This window comes from Aotus nancymaae, unplaced genomic scaffold (genome assembly GCF_030222135.1).
Source record: "Aotus nancymaae isolate 86718 unplaced genomic scaffold, 86718_ANA_hifiasm-v0.15.2.pri h1tg000057l, whole genome shotgun sequence".
Lineage (NCBI taxonomy): Eukaryota > Metazoa > Chordata > Mammalia > Primates > Aotidae > Aotus > Aotus nancymaae.
This window is the reverse complement of record NW_026988471.1, coordinates 23,064,095-23,086,826: the sequence shown is the minus strand read 5'-3', so window position 1 is coordinate 23,086,826 and position 22,732 is coordinate 23,064,095. Positions and strand designations below refer to the sequence as shown.

Here is a 22,732-nt window from a genome sequence, read left to right as displayed (position 1 = left end):
CCTAGCTAATTTTGTATTTTTTTGTAGAGATGGGGTTTTGTTGTGTTGCCAGAACTCAAACAATCTGCCTGCCTTGGCCTCCTAAAGTGCTGGGATTATGGTTGTGAGCCATCACACCTGGCCTCTTGTATCTCTTAAGATGAAGTGACTTCTTTGAAATTATATCACTCTCAAATCACACAGTTTTTGAATAGGAGTGGTTTTGTTGTTATATTGGCTCTTGTGCGTTCCTTCTTTTAACTAGTCCTTCTCTCAGGTTCAGAAACTTCCTTTCTTTATAACAGAGCCTATCTGCACACTGTACAATGTCATTCACTCCAAGGACACTTGGAGTTCACTCAGTTTGCCCCCGATCTCATGTTAGATAATTCTTACACAAATATTACCTCCTTGATTACATGTACCTTACTTTGATTTACCTCTCAAGTAGTGTTTGTTCTGTTTTCTGAGTTCTTATGACATTCCCCACATCCCTTTATTATTATTTTTGTAAAGAAGGGAATCTTGCTATGTTGCCTGGGCTGTTTTTGAACTCCTGGCCTCATCAATCCTCCTTCCAACAACTTGGTCTCTCAAGTTGTTGGGATTATAGCTGTGAGCCACTGCACCTGGCCAAATCCCTTAATTATAATGACCATTCATGTTTGATGAATAAATGAATGGTAGAATGAAAGAATGAATGCATAGGTAGGGAATATATGTATTCTGTAAATTTGATCTTACTGCAGAAACTATAAAGTAGTAGGTAATTTTGCTCCAGCCCTTCTCGTGTTGATGAAAAGGACCAAACCCTCTAAAATATTTGAAGAGATTTATTCCAAACCAAATATGAGTGACAAGACCTGTGACACAGCCTTCAGGAGGTCCTGAGAGCATGTGCCTAAGGTGGTTGGGGTACAGCTTGTTTTTATACATTTTAGGGAGACAAGAGACTTCAATCAAATACATTTAAGAAATACATCGGTTCTGTCCAGAAAGGTGGGACAATTTGAAGAGGGAGTGGGCTTCCAGTTTATAGGTAGATTTAAAAATTTTCTGGTTGACAATTGGTTGAGTTTATCTAAAGACCTGGTATCAATAGAAAGAAAAAGACGGGGTTACGATGATAAGAAGTTATAAAGACCAAAGTGTTTTTTTTTTTTTGAGATGGAGTCTCACTTTGTTGCCCAGTCTGGAGTGCAGTGGCATGATCTCGGCTCACTGCAACCTCTGCCTCCTGAGTTCAGGCGATTATCCTGCCTCAGCCTCCCGAGTAGCTGGGACTACTGGTGCATGCCACCACGCCTGGCTAATTTTTTTGTATTTTTAATAGAGACGGGGTTTCACTGTGTTAACCAGGATGGTCTTAATCTCCTGAGCTCGTGATTCACCCCCCTCGGCCTCCCAAAGTGCTGGGATTACAGGCGTGAGATGAAGCCTCTGAGTAGCAGGCTTCTGAGAGGATAGATTGTAAATGCTTCTTATCAGACTAAGTTTGTGTTGATGTTAATGCCAAGAGAGGTTTAATGAGGCATGTTTGATCCCCACTTCCCATCACGGCCTGAACCAGCCTCAGATTAAACTTTTAACAGTGCCCTGGACAAGAAGGAAGTCCATCAGATGGTTGGGGGGCCTTAGAATTTTATTTTTGGTTTACATTCATATAGAACTGACCTTGATCTCCTTGGGAACTAAATGAGGCAGGAACATTTTTCTCAACTAATCAGTAAGTATAGTTTGGAAGTTGGCTGTGTATACCTAGTACATGCTGGGAGTGGCAGAGACACTAGAGAAAGTTTTATAAAATATACCTGAAGGAAGCCGGGCGCAGTGGTGCGCACCTGTAGTCCCAGCTACTTGGGAGGCTGAGGCGGCAGGAGGATCTCTTGAACTCAGGAGTTTAAGTCCAGCCTGAGTAATGTAGTAAGACCATGTCTCTTAAAATAAAAAAATAAAAATAAAAAAAGGCCAGGTGTGGTGGCTCACACCTGTAATCTGAGCACTTTGGGAGGCTGAGGTAGGCAGATCACAAGGTCAGGAATTTGAGACCAGCCTGGCCAGCATGGCGAAACCCCGTCTCTACTAAAAATACAAAAAATTAGCTGGGCATGGTGATGTGCGCCTGTAATCCCAGCTACTTGGGAGGCTGAGGCAGGAGAATCACTCGAACCCAGGAGGCGGAGGTTACAGTGAGCCGAGATCACGCCACTGCACTCCAGCCTGGGCTGTAGATTGAGACTGTGTCCTCCCACCCCCACCTCCAAAAATACGCACACACACACACACGCGCGCGCGCGCACACACACACACACACACACTCTCTCTCTCTCTCTGCAGGAAATTGATGATTGTGCTTTTGAATGTCAGACTGTTAGTCAAATTTATTTAATAAAAATGATTCAAAATATTGGATCATGAAGTAATGACAAAACCCGAGCCACCTTCCTCACTCTCAATAAAAAACATTCAGAATTCAATGGGAAATAAATCTTTCCTTAAAAGTATATTTGAAAGAAAGAAAAGCTAAGTTACAGGAGAGCCATCTTACACAACTCTGATTTCTGCAGAGTTCAATGGAAGTAGGTTAGAGCCTGTTCTGCTTCCTATTGGTTTCTTTTCTGTATATTCATTTCATCATTGCTTCTTCCTGCTTGCCTTATTCACTTCTTTTTTTGGTGTCTCAACCATATTATTTACCCAATTCATTTGTTCAGCAAATATTTATCAAATGTTTTCTCTGGAAGATCTGGTTTAGAAATGAGGCATATGGAAGTAAATAAAAATGGTCTCTGCCCAGGACATGTGAAACAGGCAATCGTGAAATTGAAATACAGTGTGATAAATGAGTTTATTGTGTAAACAAGTGTATGGACATACATAGGAGATAGTGACTAACTGCCTGGGAGGATAGAAGTCTTTCAAAGAAAAGATAACATTTGAATTGGGAATTGAATGAGAAGAAAGTGTGATGACCATGACAAAGGGAACAACTCTTTGTGAAGGAGTAGAGGAGAGAAAAAAAGTCACTGTTTCAAAACAGGTTGGCATACTTAGGACTTAGGAAAATGGAAAGTGCTTAGAGAATGTGATAAAGTGTGAGATACTGAAGAGGGTCATATTTCATATTAAGAAGTTTGGACTTTAACTTGTAATCAGTGGAAGATTTTCTAAGCAGGAAAGGGACATTAATGAGTGCTTTACAAAAAAACTAGTAGCTGTGTGGAAGGGTCTGAGGCAAGAACATTTATTTAGCTTGTATTCATACTGTACAATTAGTAAATATCCCAGGTGATATGAGTGGGCAAGTTGAAAAACTTTTAAAAACAGAGAACTGGGCCAGGCGCAGTGGCTCATGCCTGTAATCCCAGCACTTTGGGAGGCTGAGGTGGGTGGATCACCTGAGATCAGGAGTTCGAGACCAGCCTGGGCAACATGGAGAAACCCCATCTCTACTAAAAATACAAAAATTAGCCAGGCATAGTGGCAGACCCTGTAATCCCAGCTACTCGGGAGGCTGAGGCATGAGAATCACTTGAACTTGAGAGGCGGAGGTTGCAGTGAGCCAAGATCACACTACTGCACTCCAGCCTGAGGAATAGAGCAAGACTCTCTCAGGAAAAAAAAAGAAAAAAGGCACTAGAAGTCTGGACACAGTGGCTCTCGCTTGTAATCCCAGCACTTTGGGAGGCCAAGGTGGGAGGTTCACTTGAGCCCAGGAGTTGGAGACCAGCCTGGGAAATGTAGTGAGGTCTCATCTCTACAAAAAAATTAATAAATTAGCCTAGCATGGTTGAAAAAATTAAAAAATTAGCCTAGCCTAGTAGTTCCAGCTACTCAGGAGGCTGAGATGGGCAGATCGCTTGAGCCCAGGTGGTAGAGATTTCAGTAAACCGAGATAGCACCACTGCATTCCAGCCTGCATGGCAGAGTGATACCCTGTCTTAAAATAAAACAACCAGAGCACCGGACATGTACATCAGAGATGTGGTTTCTGAGACCTTTGCTACTAACTTGTGATCTTTTACGAGTCTCTAGTTTTCCCATCTTGAAAATTGAGGGTTTTAGACTAAATAATAATTGTAATTCTTTTTTTTTTTTTTTTTTTGGAGATGGAGTTTTGTTCTTGTTGCCCAGGCTGCTGGAGTGCAGTGGCGCAATCTCAGCTCACCGCAACCTCTGCCTCCCAGGTTCAAGTGATTCTCCTGCCTCAGCCTCCCAAGTAGTTGGTATTACAGGCATGTGCCACCATGCCTGGCTAATTTTAGAATTTTTAGTAGAGACAGGGTTTCTCCATGTTGGTCAGGCTGGTCTTGAACTGCTGACCTTAGGTGATCCGCCCACCTTGACCTCCCAAAGAACTGGGATTACAGGTGTGAGCCACCTCTCCTGGCCATGTAATTCTTTCTGTAACTGTGCTTCTTAACAAACAAAAACCTCAACCTTGGTCATGCAAGGTGGCTCATGCCTGTAATCCCAGCACTTTGGGAAGTTGAGACGAGCAGATCACCTGAGGTCAGGAGTTGGAGACCAGCCTGGCCAACGTGGTGAAACCCCATCTCTACTAAAAATAAAAAAAGTAGCCAGGTGTGGTGGCGTGTGCTTGTAGTCCCACCTACTTGGGAGGCTGAGGCAGGAGAATCGCTTGAACCCAGGAGGCGGAGGTTGCAGTGAGCCGAGATTGTGCCACTGCACTCCAGCCTGGGCGACAGAACAAGACTTTGTCTAAAAAACAAAACAGAACCCTCAACCTTAATTAAGTGACTTTTCACTTATAATGGCTATGACTTTTTTTTTCTGAGTCTTACTGACCCTTTGTAAAAGAAGGATTTCCTGCTTTTGTTCTAGCATTTCTACTTTTTTCTGTCTTAATGTGAATGTATTTTCTACATTGTCCGAAGTACGTTTGGCAGTTACTCCAAGTTGCATCTGAATCTTAATTAAATTGAAGCAGTATTCTTTGCCTTATGCCTACTATTTACTCAGTATATTTTCTTGGTTTCTACAAAGGTTACAATAGTAGTTCTCCATTAATTTTTAATGAGCAGGAAAATCATATGAATATTCTAAAAACCATACATAATTAGCAGTGTTCCAAATATATGATGACTGCAAATTTGCCAAAATTGCCTGTCACTACATGTCATCATCCCCTGTGGAGTAGAAAGGGGTATTTGTTTAATGCTGACTTCAGTTGCACTTGCCTGAAACAGGCACCAGTCATATACCCGGGAGATGCTAGTTACCTTTTTCTTCCTTTCAGAGAGTTATACCAAGAGATAAGAAACAATTTGCACTCCCTAATTTATGTATGTGATTGATGCTGTCCCGTGTGTTGAGAGTCATCTCTGGCTTGTTTTTCTGCTCCTGGACAAATGTGATAACAGTAAGTTGTCCTGATGTTTTCAGGAACCTGTGACACATTATCTCCATTTAAGAGAGGAAGAGGCAGATAAAGCCCATGGGAAGTTCATGGACTTTAGAATTAGATAGGCTTGGGATTGCATTCTGGCTTCATGACATACTGAATTTGGGCAAGTAATTTAACCTCTTCAGTTTCTTCTGTGAAATGAGTACAGTATCATCTGCCTTGGAGGGATATTGTGAGAGGAGTATCAGTATTATCAAAGATGCTTAGTAGTACCTGGCACCTGGTAGATAAGTCTACAAGCTCCTCAGTGTCTGAAGCTTCTTGTGCAGAACCTGAAACATACTAGATTTGCAATGAATAGTCAGCATGACACAGTACATCTACTGTGATCAACAGAAGTGTATTGAATTAATGATAAATAGTACATGTTAACTTATTAATTGGTTTTTGAAAAATGTAAAAGTTTTTGGTATCTGTTGCATTTTCAGAATTTCAATTATGATTATTATTCAAGTACTACTCTGCAAATAGACCAGTAGAATTGTTAAGCATTAGGTAATTATTCCACAACGGAGCAGAGACAATATAAATGTAATAGTTTTTTTTTTTGTTTTTTTTTTTTTGGAAACGGAGTTTCGCTCTTGTTGCCCAGGCTGGAGTGCAATGGTGGTGCGATCTCGCCTCAATACAACCTCCACCTTCTGGGTTCAAGTGATTCTCCTGCCTCAGCCTCCCAAGTAGCTGGGATAACAGGCATGTGCCACCACACCCGGCTAATTTTGTATTTTTAGTAGAGACAGGGTTTCTCCACGTTGGTCAGGCTGGTCTCGAACTCCAGACCTCAGGTGATCTGCCCGCCTCATCCTTCCAAAGTGCTAGGATTACAGGCGTGGGATTTCAGGTATGTTATTTAAAACATACTCAAAATGATATGTTTTAAAAGGTTATTGGTGCCAACAAAATATACTACCATATTTAGATGTTACCACAGTTAATCAAATGTTACATACAACATAAATGTTACATATAATATGGTACCTATATGCATGGGTGGCTAAATTCCACGTACCAGATGATAAACATTCTGTAATATTGGTACCTTCAGCTTTATCGAAGGGATTGGTCCTTATTGCCAGTAATATTATTAATATTTGGTTCATTCTCAGGCTTTATTTCAGAATTATGCCTGTGATTATTGAGCATCTACTATTTGGCATTCTTTTTTTTTTCTTTCCAAGCTAAACTATATCCAACTTTATTAAAGATAATTTCCATAAACATGACATTTTAGGCAGGACATGGGCAGATAATCATTAACAATATACAACTAACTTTCTTTCTTTCTTTCTTTCTCTCTCTCTCCTTCCTTCCTTTCTTTTCTTTCTTTCTTTGTTTCTTTGTTTCCCTTCCCTTCCTCTTCCCTTTCCTTCCTCTTCCCTTCCTCTTCCTTTCCTCTTCCTCTTCCCTTCCTCTTCCCTTCCCTTCCTCTTCTCTTCTCTTCTTTCCTCTCTTTTGAGATGGAGTTTTGCTCTTGTTACCCAGGCTGAAGTGCAGTGGCGCGATGTTGTCTCACTCTAGCCTTCACCTCCTGGGTTCAAGTGATTTTTCTGCCTCAGCCTCCCGAGTAGCTGGGAGCCACCATGCCCAGGTAATATTGTATTTTTAGTAGAGACGGGGTTTTACATGTTGGCCAGGCTGGTCTCCAACTCCTGACCTCAGGTGGTCTGCCAGCCTTGGCCTCCCAAAGTGCTGGGATTACAGGTGTGAGCCACCGCACCTGGCCGCAACAACTTTCAAATTCTCTTCTTCAGTAGACTACCAAAAATCAGAAAGCCACTCTAAAACCCAATGATGCTCTGAACAGGGAACATTTAGAATGCGGGTTGCCATTTCACATTTAGCATATTGTTTAACAACTTTTCACGAGCCGACCCTGACTTTCAGGAAGTGAAATGAAAATGGCAGAATTTATCTGAATATCCACAATCTAGGAATGGAACTACTGCTCTTTTGACAGGTGCCATCTCAGGGGCATCACTGGAAAGTCCAGATTGCTTGACACACTGGTAACTAACGATTGGGGGTCAGGTTCCAACAGATGTCTGAGTTTAAGGGAGTTAAGTCTATGCTGAAAGATGGAAAGGGAGAAGAGGACATAAAGACAGATTTGTTTTTCCATACCCTAAGGCTTTTGTGCCAAGGTGGCCATGTGTGTCAAAGTCAGGGAATCCCTCCTCCTGGGAGCCAAGAGGAAGGAAGTCTCTCAAAACTAGAAGGGAAAAGTGTTTTCCCAACATTAGTCCAGCTTTGGACTAATTCTTTTAGTGACATATGGCCCTTCCCCCAAAACCAACAATGAAATGTTCTTTCTGTGTGCTAACAACATAGCTTAAAAAAAAAAAAAGCTGGCCAGGTGCAGTGGCTGACACCTGTAATTCCAGCACTTTGGGAGGCCAAGACAGGCGGATCACCTGAGGTCAGGAGTTGGAGAGCAGCCTGGCTAACATGGTGAAACCCCGTTTCTACTAAAAATACAAAAAATTAGCTGGGTGTGATGGCACGCGCCTGTAATGCCAGCTACTCGGGAGGCTGAGACAGAATTGCTGAACCTGGGAGGCGGAGGTTGTAGTGAGCCGAGATCCTGCCTTTGCACTCCAGCTTGGGCAACAAGAGTGAAACTAAGTCTCAGAAAAAAAAAAGGAAAATATTCTGCATTTTTATAAAACTTGATTAAAAAATACTATTTCAAACTGTACAGTCATCAGAAGTACACAATTATAAAGTGTATACACTACACTTGGCATCTCCAGCACCTTCAGCTTTCTGTGCCTGGTCTGTTTTGGCATCTCCATTTTCTGCAGGGTTATTCCCCTCCTTGCCAGCATCAGCTTTTCCCTTTTTCCCTCTGGTACATTTCTCCCTTCTTTACAGGAGCCATTTTAGGCTTGGGCTTTGGCTTTGGAGGAGCAGGTTTAGCAGACAACCTCACGGATCTTCCCTGTGGTTTGTCCTTCACCTTGGCATTGTCTTCTTTAGCATCCCCTCCAGCCTTTCTCTTGGGTGTGGTGGTGGCCAGGGGCTGGGCTCAGGTTGCAGTGGTGTGCAGGATTTGGTCAGTCCAGGTTTGTTCTCGCCTCTTCTTAAACGGGTCCCTATTTGGCATTCTTTTGTATTTGCAGAATACATGATAACCCGCAAATGGTTCTAGACCGATAGATGATTTGTAAGGTTTAGACCTAGATCTAACTGATTAGGCCTTGTGTCTGTGGGATCCCGTTCCTCATTGGTCTTTCTGTTATTAGAGCCATCTTTAGTAATTCACATGCTATTATGCAGTTATAAAATGCATTATTTGCAATGGTGGGTTTTCTCCCACATTTTAAAATGGTCTCAGTCACAGAAAACTAATAAATAAGGGCCCTTGCTGCTACGTATCTGCTAAGTAGACAGTTTGTTTTCAGGCATATAGCTTATTTTGTTTTAATAATACTTATGATTTAAAATTGAGGAAGTAAAAATATTATATTTCTTTGCAGTATTTCTGTATTTGAGGAAGTTGTAGTCATAACTTGATTTACGGGACTTCCTTCTGTGTTCATTTTTAAAGCTAGCTATATCACAATTCACCAACTCTCACAAACTATAATTCTGGTAGTCATCTCTGATTACTTTTTTATTCCATAATCCCTCATATTCAAAGAGCCACAGAGTTCTGCTTGTTTTGAGCTCTTCACTGCTTTTCCAGTTTATTCCATCTTCTCTGTCCCTGCTGCCAGGGTCCTAAATCAGGTGCCAAATATTGTTCTCATCTCTGCCCTGGCTGAACTTCCTGCTTTAGTCTTGTCCTTATTCTTTACAATTGTTTGTCTGTATAAAGTGAAATCTATTGGTGTCACTCTTTAAAACCTTTCAAAATTCCTGTCAGCACCAGTTTCAAGTCCAAGGTTCTTAACATTATAATTATAACTAATTCTTACTCATCTTTTAAGACTCAACACAGTACCTCCTTTAGGAGTTCCTGACCATCCCACCGTAGTTTTGGCATTTTTCTGTGTAGTAAGCAACTTTAATACCTAGAGCTTACCTTCTGAGAAAGGAATGAAGAAACCCCACTTGGACATGGATAAAATTTCTTCCTTCCCAGGAAGAGTAGGGTGACAACTGAAATCTTAAGTGTGGTAACAGTTTTAAAGCTTCATTGCAGTAAAGCTTATTAACATCTAAAGAAATAATGTACACTCAGAGAGAGGATGGTATATAGTAGCAACATATAGCAAGAAACAGAAAAGCTGGGAGTCAGAGTGAAACCTACAGTGCCATTCAAAGTACTGTTGGAGGTTTACCCCTCCCTATTGCCCAGGCCTGGCTTATCTTTGTGTAGGCAGATGTATCAGACTGTCGGTGCTTGATGCCATTTACCATCCTAATCACAATTAACTGCCTTTGCTCACCACACAATGATCGGGTTAAAACTTGATAGATTAAATAGTTTTCCTAGAGGAAGAAAATCTCGTCAGTTCTCGTAAATAAATGAATTGGATTTATATGCCAGTTTTTTGTGAGTTACTTTTGGTGGTTATACTGATAGTCATATTTCTGAGTCATCAAAGCTGGGGACTAGATCCTTGAGCACACTAAATTCACTAAGATAATGGTATCCTGTAACAGTTCTTGGCAGCTTGTTAGCCAGCTTCTCTGGTGAGAAACTTTGACCACATGTATATACCAGTTCATGGCTTCTTTGTTTAAATGACTGTGCAAATATTTTTCTTAGGCTTCCAGAAATACTAATATTTAAATGATTTGGGTAAATAGATGACATATAGTGTGATCCTTTAATATAGTAATGTTTTCCTGCAATATTATAATCCATGGCTTTAATTACTAAGTGCATTGTTATAAATTTTATAGGCCTTCACTTCCTAACATCCGACTCTCGTGGAACAGGCTGGGCATGGTGGCTCACGCCTGTAATCCCGGCACTTTGGGAGGCTGAGGCGAGTAGATCACTTGAGCTCAGGAGTTCAAGGCTAGCCTGGCTAACATGGTGAAACCCTGTCTCTACTAAAACAAACAAAAATTAGCCAGGCATGGTGACGTGTGCCTGTAGACCGAGCTATTCAGGAGGCTGAGGCAGGAGAATCACTTGAACCTGGGAGGCAAGGTTGCAGTGAGCAGAGATCGTGCCACTGCACTCCAGTCTGGGCGAAAGAGAGAGAGTCCGTCTCCAGGGAAAAAAAAAAAAAAAAAAAAAGGCAAAAAAAAGCCACAAAAAGATTTATGGAACAAATTTTGAATTTATTGACAGCTGAATAATGAATTCAGAGTTCAAAGTGATTCTGTACTCTCCTTTTCTGGATGTTTGCAAAATAGCAGCCATTTGTTGAATACCCTATGTGGCAGGTGGTTTACTGGATTATGTTTAAAATTATTTCTGCAAAGTATTTTTATAGATGAGTAATCTCAGTCTCAAAACAGGTTAAATAACTTTTCCATGGTCAGCCTCAAAACAGGTTAAATAACTTTTCCATGGTCACAGCTGGGAGAATAGCAGAGCTGGGTTTGAACCCAGAGCTGTGAATTTCCAAAGTCCCCTCTCTTACTAGTATAGAGTGCTTGCCCAGCACCTTTAGTTATGTTATGTGTTTATTTTAATAATTATGTGTGTGTTTTAGTGATTGCTTTTATACTATTTTATGAACCCCTTTAGCTCAATTATACAGCTGCACTGCATTTATTTTGAATATTTTTCTTGTTGGGGAGTTTTTAAAAAATAATAATGTGGGCTGGGTACAAGTGGCTCATGCCTATAATGCGAGTACTTTGTGAGGCTGAGGTGGGTGGGTCACTTGAGGCCAGGAGTTCAAGACCATTCTGGTCAACATGGCAAAACTCTATCTCTACTAAAAACACAAAAATTAGCCAGGCATGGTAGAGCATTCCCATAGTCCCAGCTACTCAAGTGGCTAAGGCATGAGAATTGCTTGAACCCAGGAGGCAGAAGTTGCAGTGAGCTGAGATTGCACCACTGCACTCCAGCCTGGGTAACAGAGTGAGACTCTGTCTCAAGAAAAAAAAAAAGTATGGATTTTCTTGTTGTTATTATTTTTTGAGATATAGTCTTGCAGTGCTGCCCAGGTGGTAGTGCAGTGGCGCAATCTCAGCTCACTGTAATCTTTGCCTCCTGGGTTCAAGCAATTCTCCTCCCTCAGCCTCACAAGTAGCTGGGACTATAGGCGTGCGCCACCATGCCCAGCTAATTTTTTTGAAATTTTAGTAGAGGTGGGATTTCACCATGTTGGCTAGGGTGATCTCGATCTCCTGACCTTGTGGTCCACCGCCTCGGCCTCCCAAAGTGCTGGGATTACAGGCGTGAGCCATCACGCCTGGCCTCATGTTATTCTTACATACTTAATTTATACGGTTGATTTGTTTTCTTCTTTCCCAAATTAATTTCTACAAGAAGTTGGTTCATGCCAAGGGTTTCTTTATTCAGTATCTGCTAGTAAATATGTGACTGTTTTTTAAATTAAGACAGCATGATTACCCTACAAAATCTCTTACCCTTCCTCAAATGTAAATTCTGCCTGCAGAAGCTGTGCATTGTTTTCTGTTGGAAGTGTGAGCTGAAGGGGACAGACATTCCTACTGCTTAGCGAGTGCACTAAGCTGTGATCTGCCCTTGTTGTATTACCAACGGCACAATGTTTTTATGTTGCAGATGGCTGAGAGCTAGCAAGGAAAACTCAGGACCATGATGGCTCAGTTTCCCACAGCTATGAATGGTAAGCAGCTTTGTGCTTGTGGCAAGATGAGGTTATGGAATTTTTTTTTTTTGGTAGAGGTATAAAATATTCATGTAGATAATTTTCCTTAAGCTTATAAATACAAAACTTGAAGTATTCTTGTTGAAAATATTTTGAAACACTGCGTATATCTTCTTTAAGAATATTATGTCGTAAATCCCATGGCTATAATCTGGAATTTGTGTTTGCCATTGAGCAGTTAGGAATAACTGAAAGGTATATTGTGTTTGATGCGTAAAACTGGATGACAGTCTACGGCCATACCACTCTGAACATGCCTGATCTCGTCTGATCTTGGAAGCTAAGCAGGGTCGGGTGTGGTTTGTACTTGGATGAGAGACCGTCTGGGAATACCGGGTGCTGTAGGTTTTTGAAAAAAGAAAAAAAAACCTGGATGACAAAAAGCAGAGTGCTATAAGGTGAATATTAAAGGTATTTCGCTAGCATAAGTTGATTGTAAACTGATGAAGCCAATAATTTAGTAATATTTATGTAAGATTACATTTTCCCTTTAGATAAGATTATGTATGCCTGCATGCATAATTGTTTAATATGAAACATTTTAAAAAGAAGTGCTGGCTGGGTGCAGTGGCTCATGCCTGTAATTCCAGCACTTTGTGAGGTTGAGGGAGGCAGATCACTTGAGGTCAGGAGTTGGAGACCAGCCTGGTCATCATGGTGAAACCCCTTTTCTACTAAAAATACAAAAATTTGCTGAGTGTGGTGACAGGCACCTGTAATCCCAGCTACTTGGAAGGCTGAGGCTGGAAAATCACTTGAACTAAGAGGCAGAGGTTGCACTGAGCCAAGACAGTGCCACTACATTACAGCCTGGGAAACAAAGTGAGATTCCATCTCAAAAGAAAAAGAAAAAAGAAAACGCTTAGGTAATTTCAATAATGAAAAATTTTTAAAGTTTTGTTCTGATTGTAGTAATTCTTTTCCCAAATACTAATTAACTACCCTTAATAGGTATTTACTGTGTTTGTCATTTATAATTAATTGAAAAAAATACATTGTATTTTTAAATTGCTAAAGAAATCTAGATACTGAGTTCTTAATTTGTGGTAAATTGTATTAGCTAATTGTAGATAAATATCAGGAAATAGAGAATAAACTCAGTAATTCTTTATCATTTAAATTGAAAACAGTAATATTAAAGAGCATTAAAAAAAAAAAAAGGAGGGTTGGCAGGCCGAGGCAGGCAGATCATGAGGTCAGGAGTTCAAGACCAGCCTGACCAACATGGTGAAACCTTGTCTCTACTAAAAATACGCAAAATATTAGCTGGGTGTGGTGGTGCACACCTATAATCCCAGCTACTCAGGAGGCTGAGGCAGGAGAATCGCTTGAACCCAGGAGGCGGAGGTTGCAGTGAGCCAAGATGAAGCCATTGTACTCTAACGTGGGTGAAAAAAAAAAAAAAAAAGGAGGGAAGAAACACCATCTTCACAAAGCTATTCTGTTTTGATATTGCCATCTGGTGTTAATCAGTTTTCTTAAAACTTGTTTTCAGACATAGGGCCAAATTATTACATTGTTAATAAAGAAAATACATGTTGTTTATCTAAAGTTTTATGCTTCAGGATTTAGGAAAGTCTTGGAGAAGTGAATTATTTGTATAAAAAGTAGAATCAAATTCTAATGTGTGGTAAGATCCTGTGGGTCATTTAAGGATAGACTTGAGGTAAAGATTTTGTTGTTTCACGTTTCACCTTTTCAATATCTATTATTTAAGGATTAATGTGAGTATTGCTCTATTGGGAAAATGGGGTGGGATTATAAAGATTGATGCAACAGACAATTTTTAATAATTTAATAATTTTTCCGTAATGAGTGATATCTGTAAGTTTAAAATTAGGGCAGTAATTGTAGTAGTAACATGATCTATTCAAGTTTGAGGATTTTTATGCCCCATACAAAGGAATTTGCATTGAACAGTTGAATTGTAAACTTCAACCAACATGTTAATCAGGTTTATAAGCAAAATTAACATAAAGCAGTACAGTCCCAGGTCCTTCTTTATTCTGCTTCTTCCATTCCATAAACATTTGTTTATCTACTTTGCAGCTCATTCATTGCATTATATATAAGAGAGAACATTGAGAACAAATGAAATATTCAACAACTAAAGAATGATTATGTGAATAATCATCCAAAATTTTGGAAAATTCATTTGGAAGTGGTTTATAGGCATAGAGATGGTAATTTTTTAAAAAACTTCTGGAGAATTAATTGCAAATGTAGACTGTGGTATACCTTCCTACTTAGAAGATTGAAGATAACTTAGACATATCTAATTTAAGTTCAATTCAAGGTTTAAGATGTTACTGAAAGCAGCATTCATGTATAGTATACTACTTTGTAATATAGTATAGTAGTTTACAAAACTTTGCTCCTCATGGATTGTTAAATTTTTTTGATGGCCATTGCTATTGGGACTTGTCTATAAGTATGCCTGTGTGTGAATGTGTGTGTATATATATGTGTGTGCATATATATATATAAATATGTGTATGTGTGTATATATATGTAAAAACAGAGATGACACTACTTACTGGATAAGGCCTAGCCTATAGTAGATATTCTGTAAATGTAAAATGTTTCTTCTTCATTGACTATGAGAGCTTGTTTGAAAGAGCTGGCAGGTAAGATGAGAATAAGCAACAGAAATGTTTATGAGAATCCCATATTTTCAATATCAGTAATGAGTTGGGGGAAGCAGATAGAATTTTAATATTTTCTAATATTACTACTAGACATTGTAAAAGGTTGTTAGCTTTTTAGGGAAATATTAGACCTCAACCCCCAAACTTAGATTTTTCTGCCTCTTTGGTAAGGCTTACAGATAAATATAGACAAGATTGGGAGGTTTTCATTGAAGTTCAAAGTAACAAACTTTTGCCTCTTCAAGGGGTTCTGTTAGTTGATATATTCTAAATAAGAAAGCCAGGATTGAATTAACTATTTTAAAATTGGCTTTGAATTACGTGTATTGGCCAGTTTTCTTATTTCAGTGTTTGTTTGTTTTGAGACAGGGTCTCCACTCTGTTGCCTAGGTTGGAGTATAGTGGTACGAACACAGCTCACTGCAGGCTTGACTTCCTAGATTCAAGCAATCCTCCTGCCTCTGCCGCCTGAGTAGCTGGGACCACAGGCATGAGCCACCACACCCAGCTAATTTTTACATTTTTGTAGAGATGGAGTCTCCCTATATTGCCCAGGCTGATTTTGAACTCCTGGGCTCAAGTAGTTCTACCACCTTAGCCTCCCAAAGTTGCTTGGATTACAGCCATGAGCCACCACGCCTGACCAGTGTTATCTTTTTGTTCCTAGAAAATTCTTGGTACATTAATACTTTATGTTTTAATCTGATTAATTTTTTTTTTTTGAGACTGAGTCTTGCTCTGTTGCCCAGGCTGGATTGCAGTGGCACGATCTCAGCTCACTGCAACCTCTGCCTCCCGGGTTCAAGTAATTGTTCTGCCTCAGCCCAAGTAGCTGGGAGTACAGGTGCACGCCACTACGCTCGGCTAATTTTTGTATTTTTAGTAGAGATGGGGTTTCACTATATTAGCCAGGCTGATCTCGAACTCCTGACCTCGTGATCTGCCTGCCTTGGCCTCCCAAAATGCTGGGATTACAGCTGTGAGCCACCACGCCTGGCCTAATCTGACTAATTTTTTAAAAGGTTTTTTGAATACTACTTAAAAATTATAATGCTTTAGAGAATATTTTTATTCTCTAGGTTAACATTAATCCTAATAATATATAATCATGATTGTTGTGTGTGATTTTCTTGGCTGGTGGAGTCTCTTAAATATTAGAGTCTGTGAATTCCTTTAAGATGTTCTTTCTTTTTTTTTTTTTTTTTTTTTTTTTTTTGAGACAGGGTCTTGTCACCCAGGCTGGAGTGCAGTGGCATGAAGGTTGCTCACTGCAATCTCAACCTCCCAGGCTTAAGCAATTCCTTTTGCCTCAGCCTCCAGAGTAACTGGGACTACAGACATGTGCCACCATGACCAACTACTTAAAAAAAAATTTGTTTTTAGAGACGGGGTTCTCACTATGTTGCGCAGGCTGGTCTCAGACTCCTGGGCTCAAGTTCTCCTCCTGCTTCAGCTTCCCAAATTGCTGGGCTGTGCCCAACCAAGTGGTTCATTTTATTCATCTTTGTACTCCATAAATGCTTATTGAATGAATGAATATGAAGGTGTCAAGATTACTGGTTGGAGATATGCGGAACTAAACAGTAAACATAAACAGATAGGTTGAGTTAGCCCCTGTGAAAACATGTAGCCAAGGAAATGTGAGGAGGTAGTAATATATATAAGAAAGCATCATACTGTGATGAGCATTGGTGCAGCAATTTTGATGCAGCAGAACTCTGTTTTGTCTTAGGATAACAGTAGTCTGTCACTGCCTGGGAATATATACTCACGTATGTTAGAGCAGCTTTTAAGCCTTCCTAATCAAACTCTTCAGACTTAAAATAGTCTTAAGGTCTCTAACTAAAGAGCCTTAGTTTTAGGCTATTACCTGAGAAAAATTTGAATGCTCTGACTTTTTAAAAATTATATTGTTCCCTGGGATTGGATTGAATAAGGAAACTAATTTATTGAGCACTCTTCATATGGCAGGCATGAATTAGATGCTTTATATTTTTGTATTTAGTTTATTTTAAAATTGGGCTTATTGGGGGTGTAATTCACTCTTTTAAAGAATACAGTTTGATGAGTTTCTAAAACTATGTATAGTCATATAAATTGGAATATAAAACATTTGCATCACCTAAAAAGTTCCCTGTACCCCATACCTCCACCCTTAGCCACGTATTATTGGCATCCACTAATCAGATTTCTGTCCTTATAGTTCTGCCTTTTCCAGAATGTCAAATAAATGGAATTCACAATATGTAGCCTTTGGTGTCTGGCTTCTGTCACTTAGCAAAATACTTTTGTGATTCATTCATAATGTTGCATGCATTTCTCCTGTTTATTGCTGAGTGGTATTCCATTATATAAATGTGTTCCACAATTTCTTTATCTGTTCAGGTGCAGAACATTTGGGTTATTTACAGGTTTTAGTGATTATGACAAAATCTGCTATAACCATCAGAGAACAGGTTTTTATGTGGAAATAGGTCTTCATTTCTCTTGGGTATTTACCCAGCAGTCTTTTGTTAATACTCGAGTCTATTGTTGAGTCATGTGGAAATGTATATTTGACTTCATAAGAAATTGCCCAACTGTTTTCCACAGTGACTATCACATTTGCTTTCCCACCAGCATATATGAGTTGCAGTTATTTGACATCCTTATCAGTACTCGGTAGTGTTAGTTGTTTTTGTTTGTTTGTTTTAATCTTCAGACACGCTAATAGGCATGTAGTGATACTTTTTGTGGTTTTAATTTACGTTTCCCTGATGATCAGTGATATTGAGCATCTTGTCACATGTTTATTTGCCATCTGAATATCTTTGATGTGTGTGTTCAAATCTTTTGTTCCTTTCTTTGCAGTGGGGGGGGGGGATTATTTTCTAATTATTGAGTTGAATAGTTCTATATATATACTGACCTATATTTACTGGATATGTTTTGCAAATATTTTCTCTCAGTCTGTAGTTGGTCTTTTCCTTTTCTTAAGTGTCTTTTAAGAGAGTGGAAATTTTAGATAAAAGTTCAGTTTGTCAGAACATTTGAATAATTTTTGCCTTTTGTGTTCTAAAAAGTCACTGCATAATCCAAAGTCACAGACATTTTCTTCCATGTTTTCTTCAAGAAGTTTTATCATATCTAGTTCTGTGATTCATTTAGAGTTAATTTATGTATATAGTACAAGGTTGAGGTTCTTCTGTTGTTTTTTTAATATGGATATCCAGTTCTTTCAGCACCACTTGATGAAAGGACTGTTTTCCACATTTAATTATCTTCACATCTTGTTAGAAATCAATGGAAAATATATTTGTGAGTGTATTTCTTTTTAATTACCAGCAAGGCGGATAGTTTAAGACTCTTAATTAAGCCTGAGTAGATTCCTATCTTACCTTCAACACTTAACCAATTTTATTACCTCGGGAAAATTATTTAATATCTCTATACCACTGTTTCCTTCTCTGAAAAACAGCGATAGCAATAGTTACTTCATGGGACTCTTGTGAGACTTACTTGAAGCAATGCATGTAAAGCTCTTAGAAAAGTACAGGACACATGGTGAGTTTCATTAAGTGTTAGCTATAATGGAGGTTTATTACATGTAATCTTTACAACAGGCCTGTGGAGTTAGATAATATCCCTAGTTTATAGAGGTGGCATCTGAAGTACAGAGACATGAGCATCTTAACCATGTATATTGGGACATAGTATGGTGCAGAGTTCAGCATGCAGACTCTGGAGTCAGGCTACCCAGGTTCTAATCTCAGCTCTGTCACTTAATGTATGACCTTGAGCAAGTTACTTTACCACCATGGGTTTTCAGTTTCCTTAACCTATAAAATAAGAATAATAATAGTACTTTAATTTATAGGTTAATGCTGGGGGCTCAGTGAGTTACTGCATATAAAGTCACTGACATATAATCTGGGTACAATAAAGGTGAGCTGCTTCCTTCTTTGTCATCTTTTGTTGTTGTCATTTTTGTTACTTTTAAAATCAGCATCATTTTTCTGAAGTCATACAGTAGAAAATCAGTTCTTTGGCTACACTGCTTGCCTTCCTAGTCACAGGAATCCTGACAGGTTTATTTATTTATTTTCTGATAAACTGATAAACTAAGTAGGATTTTTACTACATATGTGGTATTTCTTTATTTAGAAAGTGTGTAGGTTTAGCTATTTTAGGTTCTTAGTTCTTCAGTACATCTGTTTCTTTATTTTTAACTATCATAAAACTCCTCTTTAAGAGAGGATATTTATAGATTTTTTTTAAACCCAGTCATTTAGGACTAAGAATAATTTTTTTTTTTTTTTTTTTTTTTTCACTCTCTAGAATCTTAAAGCATTAATATACCATAATTAGTTAAACCATTCTGTACCTGATAGATACATAAATTGTTCTTACTCATTGTTATGATCAATAGAACTAAAACCAACATCTTTGAACATGAATTATTGTGCAAATGTGCATATTGTCTACTAAGAAATTCATAACAATGTGAACATTGGGTTAAAGTGGAAAGGGTGGAAACAGTTTACAGTTTTATAAATACTGCAGACATTTCAATCCAAAATCTGTAGCAACACATATTCTGACAGATTAACATATATGAATATTTTATACTCTCATGAACATTTTAATATATTAATTTTAAAATTTTTTTTTTTTTTTTTTATTAAAGAGAAAGAGAGAGAATGGGGAGGAGGAAAAAGGAAGAGAAAGAGAGAGAGAGAATGGGGAGGAGGAAAAAGGAAAAGAAAGAGGGAGAGAGAATGGGAGTATTGCTTTCTTGCCCAGGCTAGAATGCAATTTAGTAATGGGTATTGAAAACCTCTTGTATACTGATAATTATACTTAATGATGTAGTCAGGAAGGAATAAGGGAAGAAGATAACAAACAAACAGCCAACCAATATTTCATTTAAACCTATGAAATGCTATGCGATTACTGAGGAGTGATTTACTTCCAATTATATAGTCACTTTTGGAATAGGTGTGAGGTGGTAATGTATGTTTTGTGTATTTGAAGTGGAGAGTTCTATAAATGTTTATTAAGTTTACTTGTTCCAGGTCTGAGTTCAAGTCCTGAATATCCTTGTTAATTTTCTATCTCGTTGATCTATAGAATCGTTAGCTATTCTTGTTACATTGATCCTTTTACCATTATGTAATGTCCTTCTTTGCCTCTTTTGATCTTTGTTGCTTTAAAGTCTACTTTATCAGAGGCGAGAATTGCATCTCCTGCTTTTTGTTTATTTGTTTATTTTTACTCTCTGGTTGGTAAATCTTCCTCCTTCTCTTTGAGTCTTTGTGTATTGTTGCATGTAAGATGGGTCTGGATGCAGCATACCGATGGGTTTTGGCTTTTTATCCAATTGAAATATATATAAGTTTAATACTGGCATTTGATGCTAGCTGGCTGTTTTGCCCATTAGTTGATGTAAATTTTTCATTGTATTAATGTTCTTTGCTTTTTAATATATTTTTGGAAAGGCTGATATTGGTTGTTCCTTTTTATGTATAGTGCTTCTTTCAGAAGCTCTTGTAAAGCAGGCCTGGTGATGGTGAACTCTCTAAGTACTTGTTTGTTCGCAAAAGATTTAATTTTTCCTTCGCTCATAAAGCTTAGTTTGGCTGGATAGGAAATTCTGGGTTGAAAGTTCTTTTCTTTAAGGATGTTAAATATTGGTCCCCACTCTTTTCTGGCTTGTAGGGTTTCTGCTGAGAGATCTGCTGTGAGTCTGATAGATTTCCCTTTGTGGGTAACCTGACCTTTCTCTCTGGCTGCCCTTAGTATTTTCTCCTTCATTTCAACCCTAATAAATCTGGCAATTATGTGCCTTGGGGTTGGTCTTCTTGAACAATATCTTTGTGGTGTTCTCTGTATTACCTGGAGTTGAATATTACCTTGCCTTGCTAAGTTGGGAAAGTTTTCCTGAATGATATCCTGAAGAGTATTTTCCAACTTGGATTCATTCTCTTCATCACATTCAGGTACACCTATCAAACGTAGATTAGGTCTTTTCACATAGTCCCATATTTCCTGGAGACTTTGCTCATTCCTTTTTATCCTTTTTTCTCCAATCTTGTCTTCTCGTTTCATTTCACTGAACTGGTCCTCGACTTCTGATATCCTTTCTTCTGCTTGATCAATTCGACTGTTTAAGCTTGTGCATGCTTCACGAAGTTCTCGTGTTGTGTTTTTCAGCTCCATCAGTTCACTTATATTCCTCTCTAAATTGTCCATTCTCGTTAGCATTTCGTCAAACCTTTTTTTAAGGTTCTTAGTTTCTTTGCATTGGGTTAGAACAAGTTCTTTTAATTCACAGAAGTTTCTCATCACCCACATTTTGAAACCTGCTTCTGTTATTGGAACACACTCGTTCTCCATTAAGTCTTGTTCCGTTACTGATGAGGAATTGCGATCCCCTGTAGAGGCAGAGGCATTCTGATTTTGAGTATTCTCTGCCTTTTTAGGCTGGTTTCTTCCCTTCATTATATATGTATCCGTCTGTTGTCTTTGTAATTACCGACTTTCTAACTAGGTCTCTGAGCGGACGTCCAACTTTTTGATTCCCAGCGCCGAAATCTGAGCAATCCACTGCGCCGGCCAAAACAGCGGTGTTAAGATTGATGGTGCCTTTCTGCCCAGGAATCTCTGGACTCTGCACCAAGAACTGCCGCTTTAAGGCGCCAGCAAAACCGCCGCGCCGGCCACAAGAGTCGCTCTGGCCACCCGTGGAGCTCCTCCGCTGGGAATCTCCTGGTCCGTGAGCTACAAATATTCGTCTGAAAGTGTGGCGTCCTCTCGTTCTCTGCGCTTTCACTGGGAGCTACGTGCCCGAGCTGCTAGTGGTCAGCCATCTTGGATCTCTCTCCAAGAATAATTTGTTGAAGTCATGTTAGTGTGAAAAATTATAGTGAGCTCCTACTTTTCAGTGATATACTTTCCTGGAAAATTGTCTTTGTAAGGCAGATTTTTGTACAATACAAACAGGAATTACGTATGAGTTTATATACCTGAACATATTTGGTTCCTTATTGGCAGAAATGGAATAAACTGAAAAGATAGTCAGAAGTATAGATGGTTATTAGTCATGTTGAATGTGTAGAGCTTTACAAAAACCTCCTCAGAGAGCTGGTATAATCACATGGGAAGAGTGGAGAACGAAAAGCTAATCCCAAGCTCAGGAAGAAACCCCTGTATCTGCAATGCAGACATCCTCAAAGAGTTTGGAACAAAAGGTATCAATCCTTTTCTTTATAAGATGTACAGAAACATGAGAAACTCATGGAGAATTGTCTCCCAAGAGTTTCTCTCCCTTGTTTCTTCATAGTCTGGACTTGTAGAAAATTTTCTCATGAGTATACATACCACTAATTTGGCTACTCTGATTGATCTGACAAAACAGGGGCTGGGACTAAGTCTGTTTGATTTATTTTACGCAGCATTTAATTAAGGCTAATCAACTCCAAGCAGCAGGTTGATCTCAGTGACTGCAGTGTTCTCAGGTGTACTCTGCAAGGTCCCAGCTAAACAAATCCCATAAATCATCAGTGTCTCCTTTAGAAAGCCAGGTGGCTTTCTCCTTAATAAACAGTGGGTTTTTTTTTTTTTTTTTTTTTTGAGACAGGGTCTTGTTCTGTCACCCAGACAATGGTGCGATCACTGCTCACTGCAGGATCCATCTCCTGGGCTCAAGCAGTCCTTCCACCTCAGCCTCCTGAGTAGCTGTGATTATAGGTGTGAGCCACCACTCCTGGCTAATTTTTTAAGTTTTTTGTAGAGATGGGGTCTCACTATGTTGCCCCGGCTGACTCCTGAGTTTAAGAGATCCTCCTGCCTCAGACTCCCAAAGTACTAGGATTACAAGTGTGCACCACTGTGTCCGGCCTCTCCTTAAGTTTTGTTTTAACTTTTCTACC

The 22,732-nt window shown here is 39.1% G+C and overlaps 1 protein-coding gene and 1 pseudogene across 6 annotated transcripts in view; both read left to right on the top strand.

The window, feature by feature from the left end:
- Window positions 1–22,732, top strand: part of ITSN2 (intersectin 2) — a 165,580-nt gene that overhangs the window by 19,802 nt on the left and 123,046 nt on the right. For all 6 annotated transcript variants that reach the window (XM_021677056.2, XM_012453321.3, XM_012453320.3 and 3 more), the window contains exon 2: window positions 12,069–12,132. In XM_021677056.2, the coding sequence (XP_021532731.2) occupies window positions 12,102–12,132 (31 nt within the window). In that variant the 5' untranslated portion in view covers window positions 12,069–12,101. The remainder of the gene's footprint in view (window positions 1–12,068; window positions 12,133–22,732) is intronic.
- Window positions 12,404–12,522, top strand: LOC135269778 (5S ribosomal RNA; annotated as a pseudogene).